General features: G+C 36.0%; 1 protein-coding gene across 1 annotated transcript in view; it reads left to right on the forward strand.

The window, feature by feature from the left end:
- The window catches only part of LOC123876731 (probable basic-leucine zipper transcription factor R), a 53350-nt gene extending 43807 nt beyond the window's left edge, over nt 1-9543 (forward strand). Inside the window, exons 3-6 of the mRNA XM_045923062.1 lie at nt 5268-5320; nt 7158-7350; nt 7941-8186; nt 8443-9543. Coding sequence (XP_045779018.1) covers nt 5268-5320; nt 7158-7350; nt 7941-8186; nt 8443-9471 — 1521 coding nt within the window. The 3' untranslated portion in view covers nt 9472-9543. The remainder of the gene's footprint in view (nt 1-5267; nt 5321-7157; nt 7351-7940; nt 8187-8442) is intronic.
- The last annotated feature ends 9723 nt before the right edge of the window (nt 9544-19266 follow it).

Raw genomic sequence — 19266 nt, forward strand, 5'->3', positions numbered from 1 at the left:
GGAGAGATTTGCTAATTTAGAACGTCCTGTTAGTGTGGAAAATCAGTTGATACGTGTATTTGCCTTATTTAGGCCATCGGTTTGAGACCAACCGGCATTCCTCAAGCACGGGGGAAGCCCTACACTGAAATCTCAGTCTTTTAGCATTGTTATCGGGGCACAGCACTTGGACTCTCCTATTTCGCTGCGAAGCGTTTTCAATTTGCCTAGGTATGGAAACCTAGGTTCCTTTCAATGAGCTCTGGGCTCGCCCCAAAACCATGGTATTTTTGTATATTTATATATTTGTTTGATTGATTGTCAATAAATTGGCCAATTTATTAGTTCGGAGAGTCCAGCTGTATAAAGACATGACGTGTTTGCTTTGTGCCGGAATCTCGCTGCTGGTACGTCACCAATCAACCATGTACCATATAATATCAAGCAAAGGAATTACAAAGTACAGCAAAACTAGTATTTTTATCTATTCAAAACTCGGTGATTCACAAATTCAGCTGGCGTCGGTTTTAACAGATAATGTTATCTAAAATGCTGTTTGGGAAAGATCGGTACACAATAAAAAAAAGGTACCTACCTGCCTCGCCATCTGCCCTCTGGAGGCAGCGTGTACTCCATTGTCTCGTTCAGGGTAAGTAGATGAAATTTAGCTATGACTCGAAAGTAAAAGGTCCCTTTGTCTTTAGCCTGAGATTCGAACCCAGCCAATATTATCTTTAGTAGTGGAGAGCATTCTTGGTAAATTAGGTACTAATCGTTTTGTGAAAATAAAAGTATAAGGAAAAACCATCGTGAGAATTTCACATCCCTAGAGTTCTCTCAAATGTTCTAGTTCATTCATAACCATATAAAAGATTGATCATGATGATGATAATGATGCTTCGTCCTAACTTTTGTGATCAACTTCCACTAAATGACGTTATTTTATTTACTCAATTTCAATACTAATTTCAATGTAAGATGGAAGAAATTTGTATTTCTTAGTTCCATAGTAAGTACTTTTATTTAGGTATGTATTAGAGAGAGAAAGTCAATATTGAAGGTTATCAAATTAAATATGCACACATGTGACTTAAGTTTGAGGTATATCAAAAAATCAAATGAACCATAACTAATAAATCTTTAACTTGAATCTCCTTCCAATATTCACTACTTCATATAGGTATAATTAAATATAGCAATAAAAGAGGAAAATAATATTCATATAATTTATTACTGGTGAATAGATTTTTCTACTACTCACTCAGTTTAAAAACAAATAAAGAAGAGAAACTGAATTTATTATTTAGACTGGGAATTAAGTAACTTTATTACATTAATTAATTCCTGGCCGAATATTTGCTTCCTAAGCCATACTAATTATTGAAAGGGGAAAAGCAATATTCAAACGAAAAAACCCTTTCGGCTTTATGTACATCATTTTATCTAAAATACACACATGCCCACATAATTAATAGAGATATTATCTACAATTCTTACTTCTATAATAAAGTAAATTTTAAGGACACACATTATACACAGTTTTATACAATCAATCTAGATATATTCAGATCCCAGCTCCGCAGTTAGTTATTTCGTCTCATCTAAACACTTTGGTTTAAGAAGTTTAATTTTATGTTCAAACGTGGAGTTAACTCATTGTGCGGTCTAGAGTATAGATACGATTTTTTATAGCCTCGTATTCATAATTTAAGGATTATGTAAATCATTACAAACAAAATTTCTAGAAACCACCTCTGCTAAAGCCAAGTTGTGGGTCCCCGATTTACGTCATATAAAATACAAAGTGTGTAATGCATTATCTGGATTCATTTCTAATTAAATCAATCAATTAATTTAATTAACTAGGGTTGTGGAGCTGATTTCAAAATAATCTAGTCAAAATAATACAAAATATAATACGTCACCCAATACCAGCTGCTGTCGGCTCAAAACACACACTGATTAATTAAGATTTTACACTATCAAATTTTACTAGTTACTAATTTTAACAATACTAAAATTATTATTTCAATTTTACAATTTTTCTTTTCTCAAAACTTTAATTTTGAATATCGAAATTAACGTCGAAATAATCTCGAATAGAGTGATGAGTCTCGAAGGCTGAGGGCCCGAATGAATCCTTCTCGACGACTGTCCTTTTGCTAATATCGTCTCCCTTCTCTACCTTTCGACTTTCTCCCTCTTCCTGTAACAGAAAAACACACGAGAGCATCTGATTCGTCTTTTGATCGTCTCCTGCGCACCCCTGAATTTTTATTGGTGGACAGAAGAAATGGTGTTTCAAAGTTCCGCCTTTTGACACACCTCGGTGTTCCTGAATGGTCCGATTTTGGCTTCACAATTATTTCTCATGTTCCCATGGTGTTTTTTTACTTTCGCGCAATCTGGTTGCAATATATGGCATTGTTTATTACACTTACAAAGATTTCTAAGTTAAAATTGACGACTTTATCAAATTTATGACCGACCCTAACGCAATTTTAAAAACTTAAGCTAATTTATTGTTTGTTTATGGATAGGCTCAAAGAAATTTTGTTTTAAGACGTATTTCTCAGTATTTAATTTATTTCATTTTTTTATTTTTTGTTCTACCATTCTTTTAACATTTAGAGTGATTTATCTCTCAAGCCGTTTGCTTTCTAAAAGCAAAACTTAAAGTAACGGCCATAAAAAAAATCTATGATGAATAGGTATGACTATCTCAACCCCCGACCCAAAAAGAGGGGTGTTATAAGTTTGACGTGTGTATCTGTGTATCTGTGTGTCTGTGTATCTGTGTATCTGTGTATCTGTGTATCTGTCTGTGGCATCGTAGCGCCTAAACGAATGAACCGATTTTAATTTACTTTTTTTTGTTTGAAAGGTGGCTGGATCGAGAGTGTTCTTAGCTATAATCTAAAAAAATTGGTTCAGCCGTTTAAGAGTTATCAGTTCTTTTCTAGTTTTCTTGTAGAAAAGAAGGTTAGATAACCGTTAGGTTCATAATATTATGTCAATAGATAAATGTCAAGTTGTCAAGATGGACGATGCCTAAATACATAATTATTTATTTGAAAATGATGTTTTGGAAAACTCAGATACTTTGGATCGTCGGGGGTGTTATAATTTTTTTATATAATATTATGTGCAGTCAGCATTAGGTATCAGTTATTAGGTATCTACTTGAACCGACAATAATTGCTAGTTAAGAGTTTGAGCAATTAGCGATTTGAGGCCAATGTTCAAATGGTTTTGAATTCCTCGTCAAACAAAGACTTTCACTATAGAATGACACTCTCCATATAATTACCAAAGAAAGCATGTAAAAAACAACTGGTAATGGCAATGAAATTAAATTGGGCATATTATGCATGTTTTGCACATAGAATTCTAAATTAAATAATAGAAATAGTCTTTTTCTATAGTTCTTTAATACGGATACAGAGTGTGGCTGAGTCTTACACACATATTGTGGAAGAAACAGTTTTATAATCACGTATTATTTCAAGTAAATATAACAGTTCATATTATGAGCTGTATGCTGCAATATGTCTGTTTCTATGTACAGTAACGCTTTCTGATGTTTCACTAGTCATCTGCGCGGCTAACTGACAGAGTAAAGTTCCTTTATAAGTTCTATACTTACATATTTTGAATTCTTTGATTTTATACTACATACTGAATCATAAATAGTGACTGCACCTAAAACGTGTTATTACTTATCACCTAGTTCAATTCGTTTGGTATACTCACTTAGATGGATTTTTATTTTCTGAACATTTGTCAATATAGGGTGCGATTTGAGAATGATGTGTGCTTACGAGATGCAAGCTATATCTGCACTAAGTTTCACCAAAATCGATAAACAGATGGGCCGTGGAAAGGTAATAGATAGATAGACAGATAACTATGGTGTAGATATGGATTAGCAGATAGATAAGGAGACATTGTCGAGAAATTAATCCTGAGATAACTAGACAAGTTTCTTGTTAGCAACCCTTAGTTATTGGGGACGATACCTGTTTCACTTTCAGAAATAGTAATCTAACTTAGGTCCCGATAGTATACTGTGAATTGGAGCATAAGAAGAGCTGATTGCAAACAGACGAACTGCCTTTGATAAATAAAATGATAGCTTTGTTCCAATCGTAACGGAAACGCTGAGGAACGCCCCTATTTCCAAATGTCCACGTTATTTTTCCTTCCTTTCACTAGCGCGCATGTAATACATAATTACAGTGTTGTGACACGTACTGTACTTACTCGTTAATTTGTTACTGTGACAATTCTGGTACAATTGACGGAAATTTTGTAAAGCATTCGCAGATTATGTGATTCTTGGCCATTGACTTGTAGGAAGTATTTATGACGTGTAGTAGTAACGAGTATGTGCTAATTCAGTCCAATTAGTCTTAAAGTTGGACATGAAAAACTGTAAATCTGAATAATAATGAAATCTGTATTTTTACAATATCAATATACAAACACTGTGAAACAACTAGAATACTATAATTTTCTCGAATCTGTAGAAATATTAAGTAAGTAAAAGTTTAAAAAACTATAAAAAGTAATGCTTCTGGCAAAAGGATATTATACAATCGAAGATTATGTAAATGATAAAAAAGCATGGATTCGACTCGCTCCAGCAATGCGATTGGCTGCAATTGCTTGTGTATGACATATTAATGTAAATTGAATAATTGAAAAGAGCAACCGCCGAGTTTCTTGCTGGTTCTTCTCGGTAGGAACGGTATTCTGAACCAGTGGTAAATTATTTTGACTATTCAAAAGCACAATTTGAATAAAAATATATTCTATTCTATTTAAAAAAAAATACTTACCAATTTTATCCGAGGTTTTTTATCATCTCATACAAGTATACCTACCTAGAGACCAATTTGGACCTAGGTCTTTTAACGTCTCAGACCGTAGCTTTTGGGTACGGCTTAGCTTAATTCTACGTATTTCGATTACCCGATTTTTATTAAAGTTCCAGGGTTTTCTCTATTTATTTAGGTATTATATTAAATACCAAATTAAAGTGAAGATTAACCATTTATAAATACGCTAGGTTATTCCTGCGACTTCAACCGCGTGGACTACACAAATTTCAAACCCCTATTTTACCCCCTTAGGGGTTGAATTTTCAAAAATCCTTTTTAGCTGATGTCATAATACTCGTAGCTATCTGAATGCAGAATTTCAGCCCGATCCATCAAATAGTTTTAGCTGTAAATCAGTCAATCAGCTTTATATATTTAGATTAATTTTATTTTGTTTTATTTCAGGACCAAGTGGCGCCTGTTGAAGAAAACCACCAAGAAGATGATAAAGGACAAAGGTAAAAAAAACAAAATTTAAATTTAGGCCAACAAGTCTCAGTTACGACTAAGTAGGTATGTTACGTTTGGGTCTTGGTTAAATAACCTAGACTTACCTACTAGATAATGCGCGCGACTTCGTTCGTGGGAATTTTGGATTTCTGAAAATCCCGTGGGAACTCTTTGATTCCGGGTTTAAAATACTTTTTACTAACTCCATCCAGGATCTCTCCGTCGCTCGCCAGGTTCCAAGCTACAATCTCTGTACCAATTTTCGCAAAATCGGAAACAGATGGGCCGTGAAAAGCTGGCAAACAGACAGATACACTTTCGCATTTACAATATTATTTGGAGTGTGGATATTAATATGGATGAGGTACGGATATGGAGTCCTTATATACAAGCAAAAATCCAATCTGTGGATATCATGTGCAGTGTGCACCCACGCGAAGTTCCATACATAAAATAAGTACTTACAAAAAATTATTTAACTCAATTAACATTATACTACCACGTAAGCCAGTGTTATAATGAAAAGGAATTTGTGTGGGAAACATCAATTAATTTCACTCATGAAATAAGCGAACCTTTCTCTACCAACCGAACCGAAACCGAATAGCGTGATATGTACTCTACTAACTACTTAGAACTACATGATTAATTTTCCGTTGTATTAAGAATATGTTTCCCTACGAAAATGATTCATTTTTAACGATAGATCACCAGTGATCCGTAATTGACGGCAAATTACTGTTGTTATTATGTTATTTTTTAAGTTAATTAATTTAATGATAGGTAGTTACCTTTAACAGGCTAACGCTTCACTGCAATCGCATGTACATGTAATGATAAATCTTAGGTTAAAACCCGGAACAGATGGCTTTTATTATGACTCCAATAAGGCTAATTACCCTACCGGCAAAACTGTGCCGCCAAGCGATTTAGCGTTATGGTACGATAGATAGATAGATAGATAGATAGAAACTCTTTATTGCACACAAAAAACACATATAAGGATAACAACACAGTAAGAAGAAAACAGAAAAAAACAATTGTGTGCAAAGGCGGCCTTATTGCTTGGAGCAATCTCTACCAGGCAACCTTTGCTGAAAGGAGAAGTTCTAGGAAGGAGGTGACGATGTCGTGTAGAAACCCAAGGGGTAAGGGTTTAATAAAAACTGCCGATCGCCTTCTAGGTTAGCCTGCTTCCATCTTAGTCTGCATTATCACTTACCACCTGGTGAGATTGCAGTTAAGCGCTAACTTGTATGTGATTTAAAAAAAAGACTATGGCCAAACCTTTCTCATTTTGACATACTTACTCGTAAGATGGGTACTGAACCGATGATGGATGAGTAATGATGATGATGATTATCCATCATTGAATGTTTATCGGTTAAGATGACTACGATTCGGGTCTTCCTTCCTTTATTCGAGAAATGTACTGACTTGAAACATTTTACAAATAATATGGGCAATATCATCTTGCACAGCAGTGCAACACCTCGAACAGGTGGACCACTCAGCTTGTGTTGAGCCATCAGGCCCCTCATACACACACCTCTAAGTATGGCGAACTTTTGAGGTTCCAGATGCCCTAACACTGTTTTTCAGTAGCCGCCTAGCATTCCCAAGCTACATCACTGGCAAAAAGATTTTACCATTTTTTTTCTTCTTAACATGAGTGTCAATATGCTACTCAATTGTACTACGATCTAGCCCAATTTATGACTAATAAGTAAGTAGTTTAACTTTAACCTAAGGTTATAAATTATCTTATTTAATACTAAGTATCTATCTTATGTACCATTTGACGTTGCATTTCTACTTATTATCTGTTTTTTTCACTGTTTACAGAGGTGGATCCGAAGAGTATCGACCTGGCCAGGTGTACTCCCTCAACGTGCAAGAACTATTAGAGCTGCAGCCGGAGAGAAAAGCTCCTCTTGGAAGCAGCCAGCAGCTGCAACAGCTGTACACCAATCCTCAACAGGAGCACCGGCAGAATCTGCAACAGTTTTACTATTTGGAACCACAGTTGAGTCGACAGGTAATAAGTATGGAATAAAATATATTTAGCAACAAAGAAACGAAAATATCCCATTCAAGTTTAGTTCACGAATAATTTTATTGTGAATATAAGGAAACCTTCTGGCTCTGTTGACATTTAGGAACCTACTCTGAATTTTTTCATAACAAAAAGCTCATTTAAAAGTTAGGTCACCTTTCTTTTATTTGAATAAGTCTACCTACATATATCCTATTTATTAATGAAAGTAATAATCGTATAAACCCACATACCTACCTACATCATTGTGAACTTTTGAATGTGGGAGAAAATTGCCCACATCCAAGATAGATTTAGCAAAAAGAAATCTAATTATTCACAACACACAACATTCAACACACATTCTCCGACTTCCTATTTTTCTTTACTGAAGTTCTTGATCCTTTTATTTATCATGTGATTTATTCTTTAGGTAATAATACCGAGGCTCACAGATCCTTCTGTATACGTCAAGTGGCTCCATTGAAATATGATCTTTAAACATAAGACTGACCCTAAGAACTAAGGAATTTCAGAATTTCACTCGAGCGTAAGCGACGCTAACTTTGAAATATTTATATTTTCTATTGCAGTTTGCTCTTCAACCATCATCACACACTGTGATCGCACGTCCACATTACTCATCCAACGGTGGGGAAGCATCAGTTGGTGCAGCACTCTCAGTCAGTGACACTGCAAGCTCGTCTGAATCCTTGGACCAGGAACTCCTCGCTCTTCTCAGACAGCAAATAAGACAAGAAGACACCCGCCCTCAGACTTTCACGCAGACCCAACAACCTCAATTGCAAGCTCAAACTGTTGCAAGTCAATATCAGCCGGTATGTTTAATTTTTAGACTTCCAGCAAACCAGAAACCCTTATAATTTCGTCCAGTCTAGTTGTACTGATAAACGGACAGACAGACAGGATCTATAGATGTATGACAGATGGACCGCCTTATTAGCAACTAGATGGATACGGAACCTTGTGCGTATTCCGACATGAAAAATTATTTAATAAGTTCAGTTTTTAGATTTATTTCCACTCCGAGCACTATTAACATAAGCATGTGAGTGACCTGTTTTCACGTTACAGGTGGACGTTCCATATATTTCAAAACCATTAAAGAAACCATTGAAACTCCGCTCCAAAGTCCAAACTGCTTCAACACCGACATCAGCTCCTCAACAATACTTGATAGAGACTACTAACGTACAACAGCAGCAACATCAATTCCGACCGATTCCTCAAAACCAGAGAGTCCCGCAGACTCTACGCTACATCCCGATCCAATCAGCCCAGGCAGCAGTGCAACAACCTTTATACGAAAGACCAGAATCCCAAGGTCTCAAAGTTGTCCCTGCACCGCAGTTGCAACAGCTCAATCCTCAATACAACAACTACAGAATTCAATATCAGCAAGAAGCGGCACCAAAACAATACCGAATTATCGACACTCCTCGAGCACAATCAGTGAGACAGGAACAAGCCCGTGTTCTATCCAACGAAAGACCAGTCACATATCTAAAGCGATACCAAGAGCCTGAAAAACTACGAATAGTCCCAACTGAACAAAGTATTCACGAAGGATTATCTTCAGTCCAGCGACCTGTTCAAATCGCTGATTACTACTTACGTCCCGTATATAGATCAAACGAGCAACGAGCTCGATATGACTTACCATCTGCAACACTTAGACCAGTGGAGCAAGGGAGAAGCTTTGACACAGTAAAAACGCCACTCTCTTCTATTTATGTTAGCAAAAATATTGCACCCAAAAAGGTTGCAAGACCCGTTGTGAGATACGAACAGGTGCCCAAGATAGAGCAACCTTATAGAATAGAACAAGCAAGCACAGATCAAGTGAATGTAGAACAGCACACCCAAAATATTGCGGAACAAAGATCACATTTGCCTCCTCCCAGAAATAACAAGGCTTATACTCCAGAGGAATTCGCGGCCTTGGTAGCTGCTGGTTATTCTGTGACACCTGTACCTGTCACTCAAGAAGGTACACAAGTGGCCCAATCCAGGTCTTCATCAGAACCCATTACAGTTCAACAACGCAGGCTTTACAGCAGACGCCACCAGTATCTGCCTCTGAGAGGAGATGATGCACCATGAATAACAGAACAATGATATTATGTACATAGTATTAGGTTAACTTTATAGAGATTAAAATTGATGATACAAAATAATAAACAACTTGTGTTATTTGGAACTTCATTCGATCGCCATATTTAGTTTATGATAATGTCGTACGACACAACAGATTCTTTTGATTTGATTCTTGACTGTTATTTATCTGGATTCTGTGTATAATAAATCATATTGGATATCACCGTGACCTGTGATATTACTATGCTACGAGGATCCAGAAGATTACTTCGCTGTATAAGCAATGACATAAACCCAACATAAATCAAAGAAATAAATTGGACATTGGACACATGTCGTCCTAGAAAATATTTACACATGGACAAGCGAAGGAAAAATTTATATCAAGGTTCATCCTTCGAAGGTTTATCGGATAAATTCTTCGGTATAAAAAGTTATACTGAGAGAACCGATAATTGAAGTAGACGTGTAAAAAGGTCGGCAAATTAGATTCGTTGGGTCTCATGATTGAATTTCATGGAAGCCTTAAGACAACGTGGTTTTATAGCTTTTTTCAAACTGTTTATAAAAAATATTTCATACGAAATTGAAAATAATAGAGAATAAAGTAAGAAAAGTAATCAGAAACTCTATCGTCATTATTTTTTACGCAGCAATTTCAATTTGAAAAATTTCTAATCCTTACAAAAATAATATAGTAGCACATAGACCTTTAGGTAATCATTAAAGTTAGATAATTCTAATAAATGATAATAATCAAAAATTACAATAATGCTGTCAACATTACAATTTTATTAATAATAATTACGTTTAAGGTAATTTTCCAGGTCTGCAAAAAGAATACCAATCTGTTTCACCATTGCAACGATATTAAAGACAAACCAACAGATAAACTACTAACAAACACACTTGCATCATAATATTAGTAGGATAGAATACCGACACTCAGGCTACTTTACTTTAGTATTATAGCTATTTATTTCAGGTATCATATAGCAGTAAATAACACATAATAAGTAGCCTCTCTGCCCCGACAGCTGCGTAATTTGATACGGATGAATAATGTTTTCCTTTGAATGGAATACATCTACTTTGGTCGCCGGAAAATGAATCATAAAGGCGGTGATTCCAGATTTTTTGGACATACACAACAAGGTAATGCTTCTGAGTCTACTTGGGTTTTGTAATTTGTCTGAGCATCTGTTCATCTAGGAAAACACATACTGCAACCGGAGGAAGCAAAAACTAAGGCTAAGAAGCTGTTGCTGTTCCCGGCGGCAATTAGTATTGGACGAAAACTGTAAAACGTGGCGATCACAATAGATCGGTAACGGTCAAAGTGATACAGGGTCTGAAGTGCCCTGCATAGCCGCCAAACCAACAAGAAGATGAAGACCATTTGTTCGTCTGTCGTGTCTACCATCTATGAATTCTTTTATTTTAATAATTAGCTTATACAACTACTAGCCGATGCCCGCGACTTCGCCCGCGTGGATTTAGTTTTTTCGAAATCCCGTGGGAACTCTTTGATTTTCCGGGATAAAAAGTAGCCTATGTGCTAATGCAGGATATTATCTATCTTCATTCCGAATTTCAGCCAAATCCGTCCAGTAGTTTTTGCGTGAAGGAGTAACAAACATACACACACACACACATACAAACTTTCGCCTTTATAATATTAGTGTGATTTTTGCCTCAAACATCAAAGAAGATTTGTTTTTATTCAATGTTTGCTTGATGCATAAACGTAGAATTCATCTAGAGAACGAGGAAATTTAAAAATAGGCGGCGATCATAATGGACCGGAGACGGTCGAGGTGGTACATGAGGATAAACACCTGCACAGGCCGAAAAAAAGTCCGAAAAAAAGGAACTTCGTGTATTTTCATTCTTTGGGTGCGACTCGAAATTTTCAATGTATCATAGATGCTGCAATTACCTTTCTAGTGTGCGTTAACCTTAATAACGGCATTGCAGGCAACTACTGGCTAATGGATCCCCATTACGTAATGAAACTGCTGTTTAATATGCCTTTAACTATATCGTATAGAACCTTTACAGGTACTCATAATATAAATTGAAACATCAGATAAAATGTAAAGCTTCTAATATCTCTTTGAAGTCCGGTTCGTACAGATAGAAATATAATTTCATCAAAAGCAAAATATTCATTTAAAATATTGCATGTGCATTAGGTAGCTAGGTACTAATAGCGAACAAAGCGAAGCACATGACTTCGTTTGTGGAAAGATATTTCAAGAAGGAATTCATTTCCATGACTTTAAATAAAGTCAGACAACAAGTGTAAATTAAAAATTTATAACACCCCCGACAAAGTATCTGAGTTTTCCAAATAAATAATTATTTATCTAGGCAACGTCCATCTTAACAGCTAGTCATTTGTCAATTGACATAATATTATGAACCTAACGGTCTGTTACAAAGTTACAAGAAAACTAGAAAAAAGCTGATAACTTTTAAACGGCTGAACCAATTTTTTTGGATTATAGCTAAGAACACTCTCGATCAAGCTTTCAAATAAAAAAAAACTAAAATAAAATCGGTTCATTCGTTTAGGCGCTACGATGCCACAGGCAGATACGCAGATACACAGATACACACGTTAAACCTCATAACACCCCTCTTTTTGGGTCGGGGGTTAAAAAAACTATCAATGGCAACTTTACCCACAAGCTCATACAATGTGCAAGGAATTATCTCCACGGTTTGCGATTAAACGAGAGCTGTAAAATCTAGAAAGGATCAGTTTTCGTAATTTTTCCACCGAAGAAATTGTATCTATAGATACAAAGCAACATACAGAGCACGCTTGCCTAGAAGTTCCCTTTTCACTCTTGCAGGAAACGCTTTCGTCCACTTTGCCAGTAATCACAATCTTATCAAGAATATGTCCTTCTCTCCTGGCTGTGTAAGAGCTCGAGTTAAAAAGTAAGTATGTAATGCGTACCTAGTGTATGAAGCAATCTAATCAAGGCTGGGCCAATCTAAGTGGCTTCATGCAGTACGGCACACAGGGAGAGTTAAAAGGTTTCCGACGTTTATTGCGGGACCGCCATCGCCATTAGCATTCCATTACCTACTTGATATTGTTAGAGACATTTAGAACATTTAGAAATTTAGACATTTTCTGCTAACTTAGCTTTGGTTTCTTTCTAACTCCATAAAATATAAACAAGCGGTGATAGCCAAGCATTTTCTGCTAACTTAGCTTTGGTTTCTTTCTAACTCCATAAAATATAAACAAGCTGTGATAGCCAAGCATTTTCTGCTAACTTAGCTTTGGTTTCTTTCTAACTCCATAAAATATAAACAAGCTGTGATAGCCAAGCATTTTCTGCTAACTTAGCTTTGGTTTCTTTCTAACTCCATAAAATATAAACAAGCTGTGATAGCCAAGCATTTTCTGCTAACTTAGCTTTGGTTTCTTTCTAACTCCATAAAATATAAACAAGCGGTGATAGCCAAGCATTCTCATTCTATTCGCGGATCCCGGGGTGCGATCCCGGGCACCTTAACTTTTCGGAGGTATGTACATTTTAAGAAATTAACTTGCTTTTGACAAACACTATTAGGTAATATACAGGCAAAGTATAATCAAAATACATACCAACGAAACATTTTATTATCTTCTTTGGTACTAGACGCCGAAGTTTTCAATTTAACGAGAAAACTTTTACATATTTCAGAAGGAAGTTTTATTAGCTGCTAAATTCTTTAGTAAGAAGGTACAAAATATAAAAGGGAACTGTGTAGGCTTTGTTCAAATAAGTGACGTAAAGTAGACGCAAAGCTATATCTAATAGCACTCATCTAAAGTGATCCGACTTCCAACATAATACATTATAGGGTGTCATTTACAGTGACGGACTCAATTTGCTTGCGAAGTTTACACAAAACCCCAACAAGTTTAGAACTAGAGCAGCGATGTTAACTCAATCTTATTTGAGACTTAACTCCTTGTAATAAAGGCTACATTGCAACAACGTTTACCGACAACAACGCACTGATATGGGACTAATATGAATGGTTTTGTGATAAATGGTATGACGTAGAAGCTTTTTAGGGTTAATTCCTAATGTTGTTGCGTTCTCTAGGTGGCTTTTAGTCTATCAATTAATTTTGGTTGAAAACAATAGTAAAGACGGCGATTCTATAAAATACATACCTCATCTCAACACTTTTAGGAAAATTAGACCAGCTAAGGAGTAATTATATAAGGGAAGTTTGCTCGTAGCGCGCTCCTAACATACGCAGTTTGTGTATAAAGAGCGCTAGCGAGTGTGTTAGGGAATCTTCTGTTAAGACGACGTTTCCACTTTCCAGCGATCTTTCTAACTTTTATTTTCAAAAATGAATTAGTACCTAATTATAAAATAGACGTCAAATAAATAGTTGCTTAGTTGCTTGGTCAATACTTTTGTATTATGTAGAGGTTCAAGGTGGTTCAAGCCAGTGAACGCGGAATGCAGAATCCTAGATCGCTCGCCTTGGAATCGAAAATACTGACGACTAGCGACTACCCGACGCTTCATTCCCGTGAAAATTTTGGAAAATGAGGCATTAATACTTGTACATTATGATAGACAACTTCGTGAACATTTTCACCTACCTAAGTCTATGGGTCGGAGTCAGGATTTTTCTACTACTACTTATATGATGATGATAGAGTTTTTCCGCGTAAAATTGGAATAAAAATTCGTTATCCGGCTTCCAACATTTATTCTGAAATTGTAAAAATTCAATCATGTTAGTCAAAGAGAAATCTGGGTCAAATTCTGTCGGAAATGTCAGAGGCGGCCTGGTACTTTTAGCGCGACGAGTTAGTTGGACGAACGTCACTCAATTTCAGACTGTGTGAGAGTCGGATAAAGGATGACGATGACATTGATATAGGTACAGTATCAAAGAGATGGGATATGAAGGGTGGTCGGTGAGCAATTCTAGTGAAAAGTGGAGATTTATTTGGAAGATCCAACAGATAAAATTGTAAAAATATATTAATAACCGTCCGAATATGAGGCCGACGTTTTAACCACTAGGCTATCACCGATACCTAGTACGCGACTGTCTAGAATCTATATATCAATCGGGGTATGAGGCGGTGGGACGACCCGCACACCCGCATGTCATGGGGATATGCGGGTGTGCGGGGCGTCCCAACCCCGCTTGCCAACTCGACCTGTCGCGTACTATAATACTTACCTACTCTTATTTATTTTCCCATCACAATACACGTACGCTTCAGGCACGGTAACTTAATTTTAATTAATTTACATTATCATCCGCAATTTCGCAAAGGTCATGGCTATTTAATCTAAATCCAACGGCCAAAAATCCGGGAAAGGTTTATCAGGGAATCGTAAAGATCCAATTATTTCGGGCCTGCGAATATTTAAGCCGAGTGCTGTCAGATTTCCAAGTTAACCCTGAATAAAGGCCGCAACACACTAAGTAGGTACCTTCACAATGTTCAGACCTTTAAGTTAGATTGCATAATTTTCGAAGTTGGATCAGTGTTTTAAATAGTGAAAAAATATCCCACCGCATTATTAGGAATAGGTATTCCTAAGAAATAAAACGATTATGCAATTAAAGAAGAGGACATTAACTTTTGCGACGCTTTTTGATATCAATCAGTCTTTTAGTTTTTGCACGATGAGCTAACAAACAAATGAACAGACATCAGTGCATACAAGCCAATATCATGACAGCCTAAATCAGTTGATCTAGAAACTTGATGTATATTAAAACTGGTCGGTAACGTAGCTTTAGCCTAAAAAGATATTTTTAGAAATTCCAGCAAGATAATAAACCTAAACCCACGCAAACAATTGTGTGGGAATCAGTTCTATTATAATTTCTAGCTTGCTTGTGAAACTGAAATACTAATATTAGACCCAAGTCGAGTCCACAGTCCACCGTGCAATGCACGACCAGCCCGGCTAGCATGGGCAGTAGATAAAAATTATACTTATCCCCCGATTATATCCACTGATGTCATAGAAATCAGTGGATATAATCGGGGATATAATTTGTATCTACTGCCCATGCTAGCCGGGCAGCCTCATATTAAGCCTCACAATAATTTGTCTAATCAAAAACTAGTCCCATGATTGGATGCGCTATGGCTTATGTGCAGCCATAATGAGCAAGACTAGTTCTGGTTGCCTAGTGTGCGATATCCCTAATTATTTTTGGGTGAAAATTGTTTGGAATTTAAGTGAAATAAGAAACGAAAACATAACAAGTTATAATAGTAAAGACAGGTTGAATATTGTACTGAAGAACACAATTTCTAGGATTTTCTCACAATCGGCGCAAACTCTGGAAGAGATAAATTGCATCGCTGCCGTGCAAATAAAAGACATGCGTAGCAGAACAGGTATCACAGAAAATTCCGTTAGAATTTCTATAAAATGTTAAAACTAAAAGTTAAAGTACATAGCAATTCAAGATAGATGAGTTTTCCACTGCAAAGTCGTCACTGAATTACCTACTTAGTACTTACCTAGTTAAATCTATCTTAAGTCGATTAATAATATTAGTATGGATGCGTATGTAAGCTTACAAGTTTAATTATTCAAATCCAATGAACACACCCCAGGTAGGCTCCGTACGAAAACAGTTCAGCTTTTGACGTGCGATTCAAAATAGATTCTACGTAGGTAGGTAGGTAGGTTATATGTAGGTATAACGTATAAATGGGAAAACATGTCTGTCTTAGTCTGTTGTCTTTTTACAACTCAAAAGCTGAACCGATTTGGATGAAAGATACAGATTGAAACCTACAGATTGACATAAAATGTTGTTACTTACCTAATATTATTTATTATTTAAATAAAACAGTTCCCACTCGATTCTTAAAATCTAAATCCAAGCGGATGAAGCCATGGGCATCAGTATTGAAAAGAAAAAAGGTAGTCAAATAATTTCAGTAAGTATATTTCGTAAAATCCCGAATAAGGATAAAAAAAAAGGTAAACGAATTGCAGATAACTTTTTGGGAAACCGTCCGTTTGTCTACCTTTCCTGTTTGAAGTAACTAATATACAACATGATCACCAATAGGTAACAAGGTAGGCCTTTATTCAAAATGTAAATCTTAAAGGTTTCTACATTATATTGCACCGGACCATTATCCCAATGATTTGAGCGTTTCCATTAAGATTATCGTAAAAGCTCTCAGAATGGACCATTTTAGAAAGTGGCTTTTGGTAAGTTAGCCCCATTATCCCTTCAATCCTTTCAACTCAATGAAAAGTTGGAAAAAAAATTGACTCAAAGAATGAACACGGATGAAGGTTGAATACATTATCCGAGGGTTAGGTTTGCGAACTTTCCCGAAACGATGCCACTCTTGAAAGGTACCTAAGCTATAAGTGATCAACTGATCATCATCATCATCATACAAGATACAAGATTTTTATTTGCAGATATTTTTACATAGTCAACTGATAGACGTCCACTGCTGCACATAGGTCTGTAGGAACTTCTACAAGGCATGTTCTTCCGCCGCCTGAATCCAGCGGCTCCAGAGGCTTACTTTTAGAGACCAGGTCTCGGATCTATACTATAGCATACTAGCGACAAGCACTTATGAATTTTGGACAAAAAGACATCTCAAAGCTCTCGAACACTGCCCATCCGGGTTGGATTCGGCGGCTAATCTCTTTCTTGAAATTAGACCTAAGTACCTAGCTGGATTAGCCCTACCTACCTAGTTGAATTGGATTGTATTAACTGATCACATTTTTTTAATTCGGTGACAAGACTAATATTATAAATGCGAAAGTGTGTCTGCCTGTCGGTCTAGACTGTTTTCTGAAAATCAGAGATCCCACGGGATTATTAAAACCTAAGTTCACGCGGACGAAGTCGCGGGCATCAGCTAGTAATTTATAAGATGTTTCATAATATGAAATGAAATAACAAGAACTTATTTATTTTTGTCGTAAGATAAAACAACGAAAACAAAAAAGACCAATAAAAACTATGGCTTATTGCCTGGAAAAGTATTATTAGAAGAGTAAATCTTACCACATCTTATAAACAACCTGAGGAGAGAACGAACTTGTTTTTTCTGTAACTCAATGTTTTTCTTAATCAGAAGTGGGATAAGTTATTTAATCCAAACAATAATATTTATTTTATTTATTTTATCTAGATTATGCCCGCGACTACATCGCCTGGATTTAGATTTTTGTAAATCTTGTGGGAATTCTTTGATTTTTCCGGGATAAAAATTAACCTATATTTATGCCCTCTAGAATCTAGATGCAAGTTTCTCTTAACAAAATAGATGACGCCAGTAATTTCATAAATTACGTGGATTTAGGTTTTAGAAACTCCTGTAAAAATTATATTCGTTTTGTTCATGTTGAGCCTAACCTACCTAAGTCGATAACGGGATAGGTAATTTTTTTTATATAAAGAATATTAGCCATTTTAATCGTGACTAACATTCCCCTTTCCCCTCCAACTAAGCGTAAAGCTTGTGCTAGGAGTGGGTACGACAATAGTGCAACGGCTGGGGTTTGAACCGCCGACCTTTCGGAATTCAGTCCACTCCTATAACCGTTGAGCTATTGAGGCTTAATTAATTGATAATATTGGCCCAAGCTTTCTTCCTCCGTGCTTCGGAGGTACGAAAAAAAATATTCACAAGACAATTCGCAACTTACGGTCATACAGCAATCGCTTTTCGTAAAAATCAGTAGCTTGTAGTTTTGAAAAATAGGTTAGTTACTACTATTAACTAGGTATAGTTAGGACGTAGAAGAGAGGTATAAAAAAATATACACTGAGAAGTTATAAATTGATATACTAACTTAGTTTAAGTATGACGATAAATAGATATCCGACACCTAGCTAGAGCAACATGGAGAAACACTTCGTGCCCAAAGAGTAGCTAACGTCAGAGCCTGATAAAACAGGGAAATTATTATCTCTTATAGATTACTACTAGAGGACACCCGCGGCTACGCCCGCGTGGATTTCGGTTTTTATAAAATCCCGTAGGAACTCTTTGATTTTCCGGGATAAAAGTAACCTATGTCCTTCCCCGGGATGTATCCCATGTCTGTACCAAATTTCATTAAAATCGGTTCAGCGGTTGGGCCGTGAAAACGTAGCAGACAGACAGACAGACACACTTTCGCATTTATAATATTAAGTATGGATAAGAGCTATAATAATAATATATTCTACATTATGTATATAAAAGCTAATAATAATGTAATTTATTAATCATAGTAATAGTAAATAGATGGAGAAAGTATAGGTAGAGCTCTTCCCATAAATAAAAGGCTGGTATATTATGGATAGAATCTACCTATAGAGAAATGGATATAAGTTACGCTATATTTATATCTTATCTTATTAATATTTTCTTGGTATTAACGACTTTTTGAGATTAAGTGTTTGAGATACTGCGTTAAATACCACTTTAACTTTAAAATGCCTTAGGTTATTCTACCAGCAAAAGCGTAAATATATTTTATGATTTCAAGAAGCCTTTTGGTACAATTGATACTTGTTATAGGCAGTTCAAGAGTGAGATATGTGTCTATTACACGATTGTTATGTAGTATTTTTCTTCTGTAACATATTCTGTATGTTTAAAATAAAACCTAAAGAGTCGTAGATACTCTGTAAATGTACTGACGTCATCAATCTGCAATGTCGTCATACAAGTTTAACCTATAAGTGGCGACCTCTTACCTTTTACTAATATAATTTTTGCTTTTACTGGTATAAAATTTGCTTTGATAAATCAGTTTC

The sequence above is a fragment of the Maniola jurtina genome, chromosome 22 (assembly GCF_905333055.1).
Source record: "Maniola jurtina chromosome 22, ilManJurt1.1, whole genome shotgun sequence".
Taxonomy (NCBI): Eukaryota; Metazoa; Arthropoda; class Insecta; order Lepidoptera; family Nymphalidae; genus Maniola; species Maniola jurtina.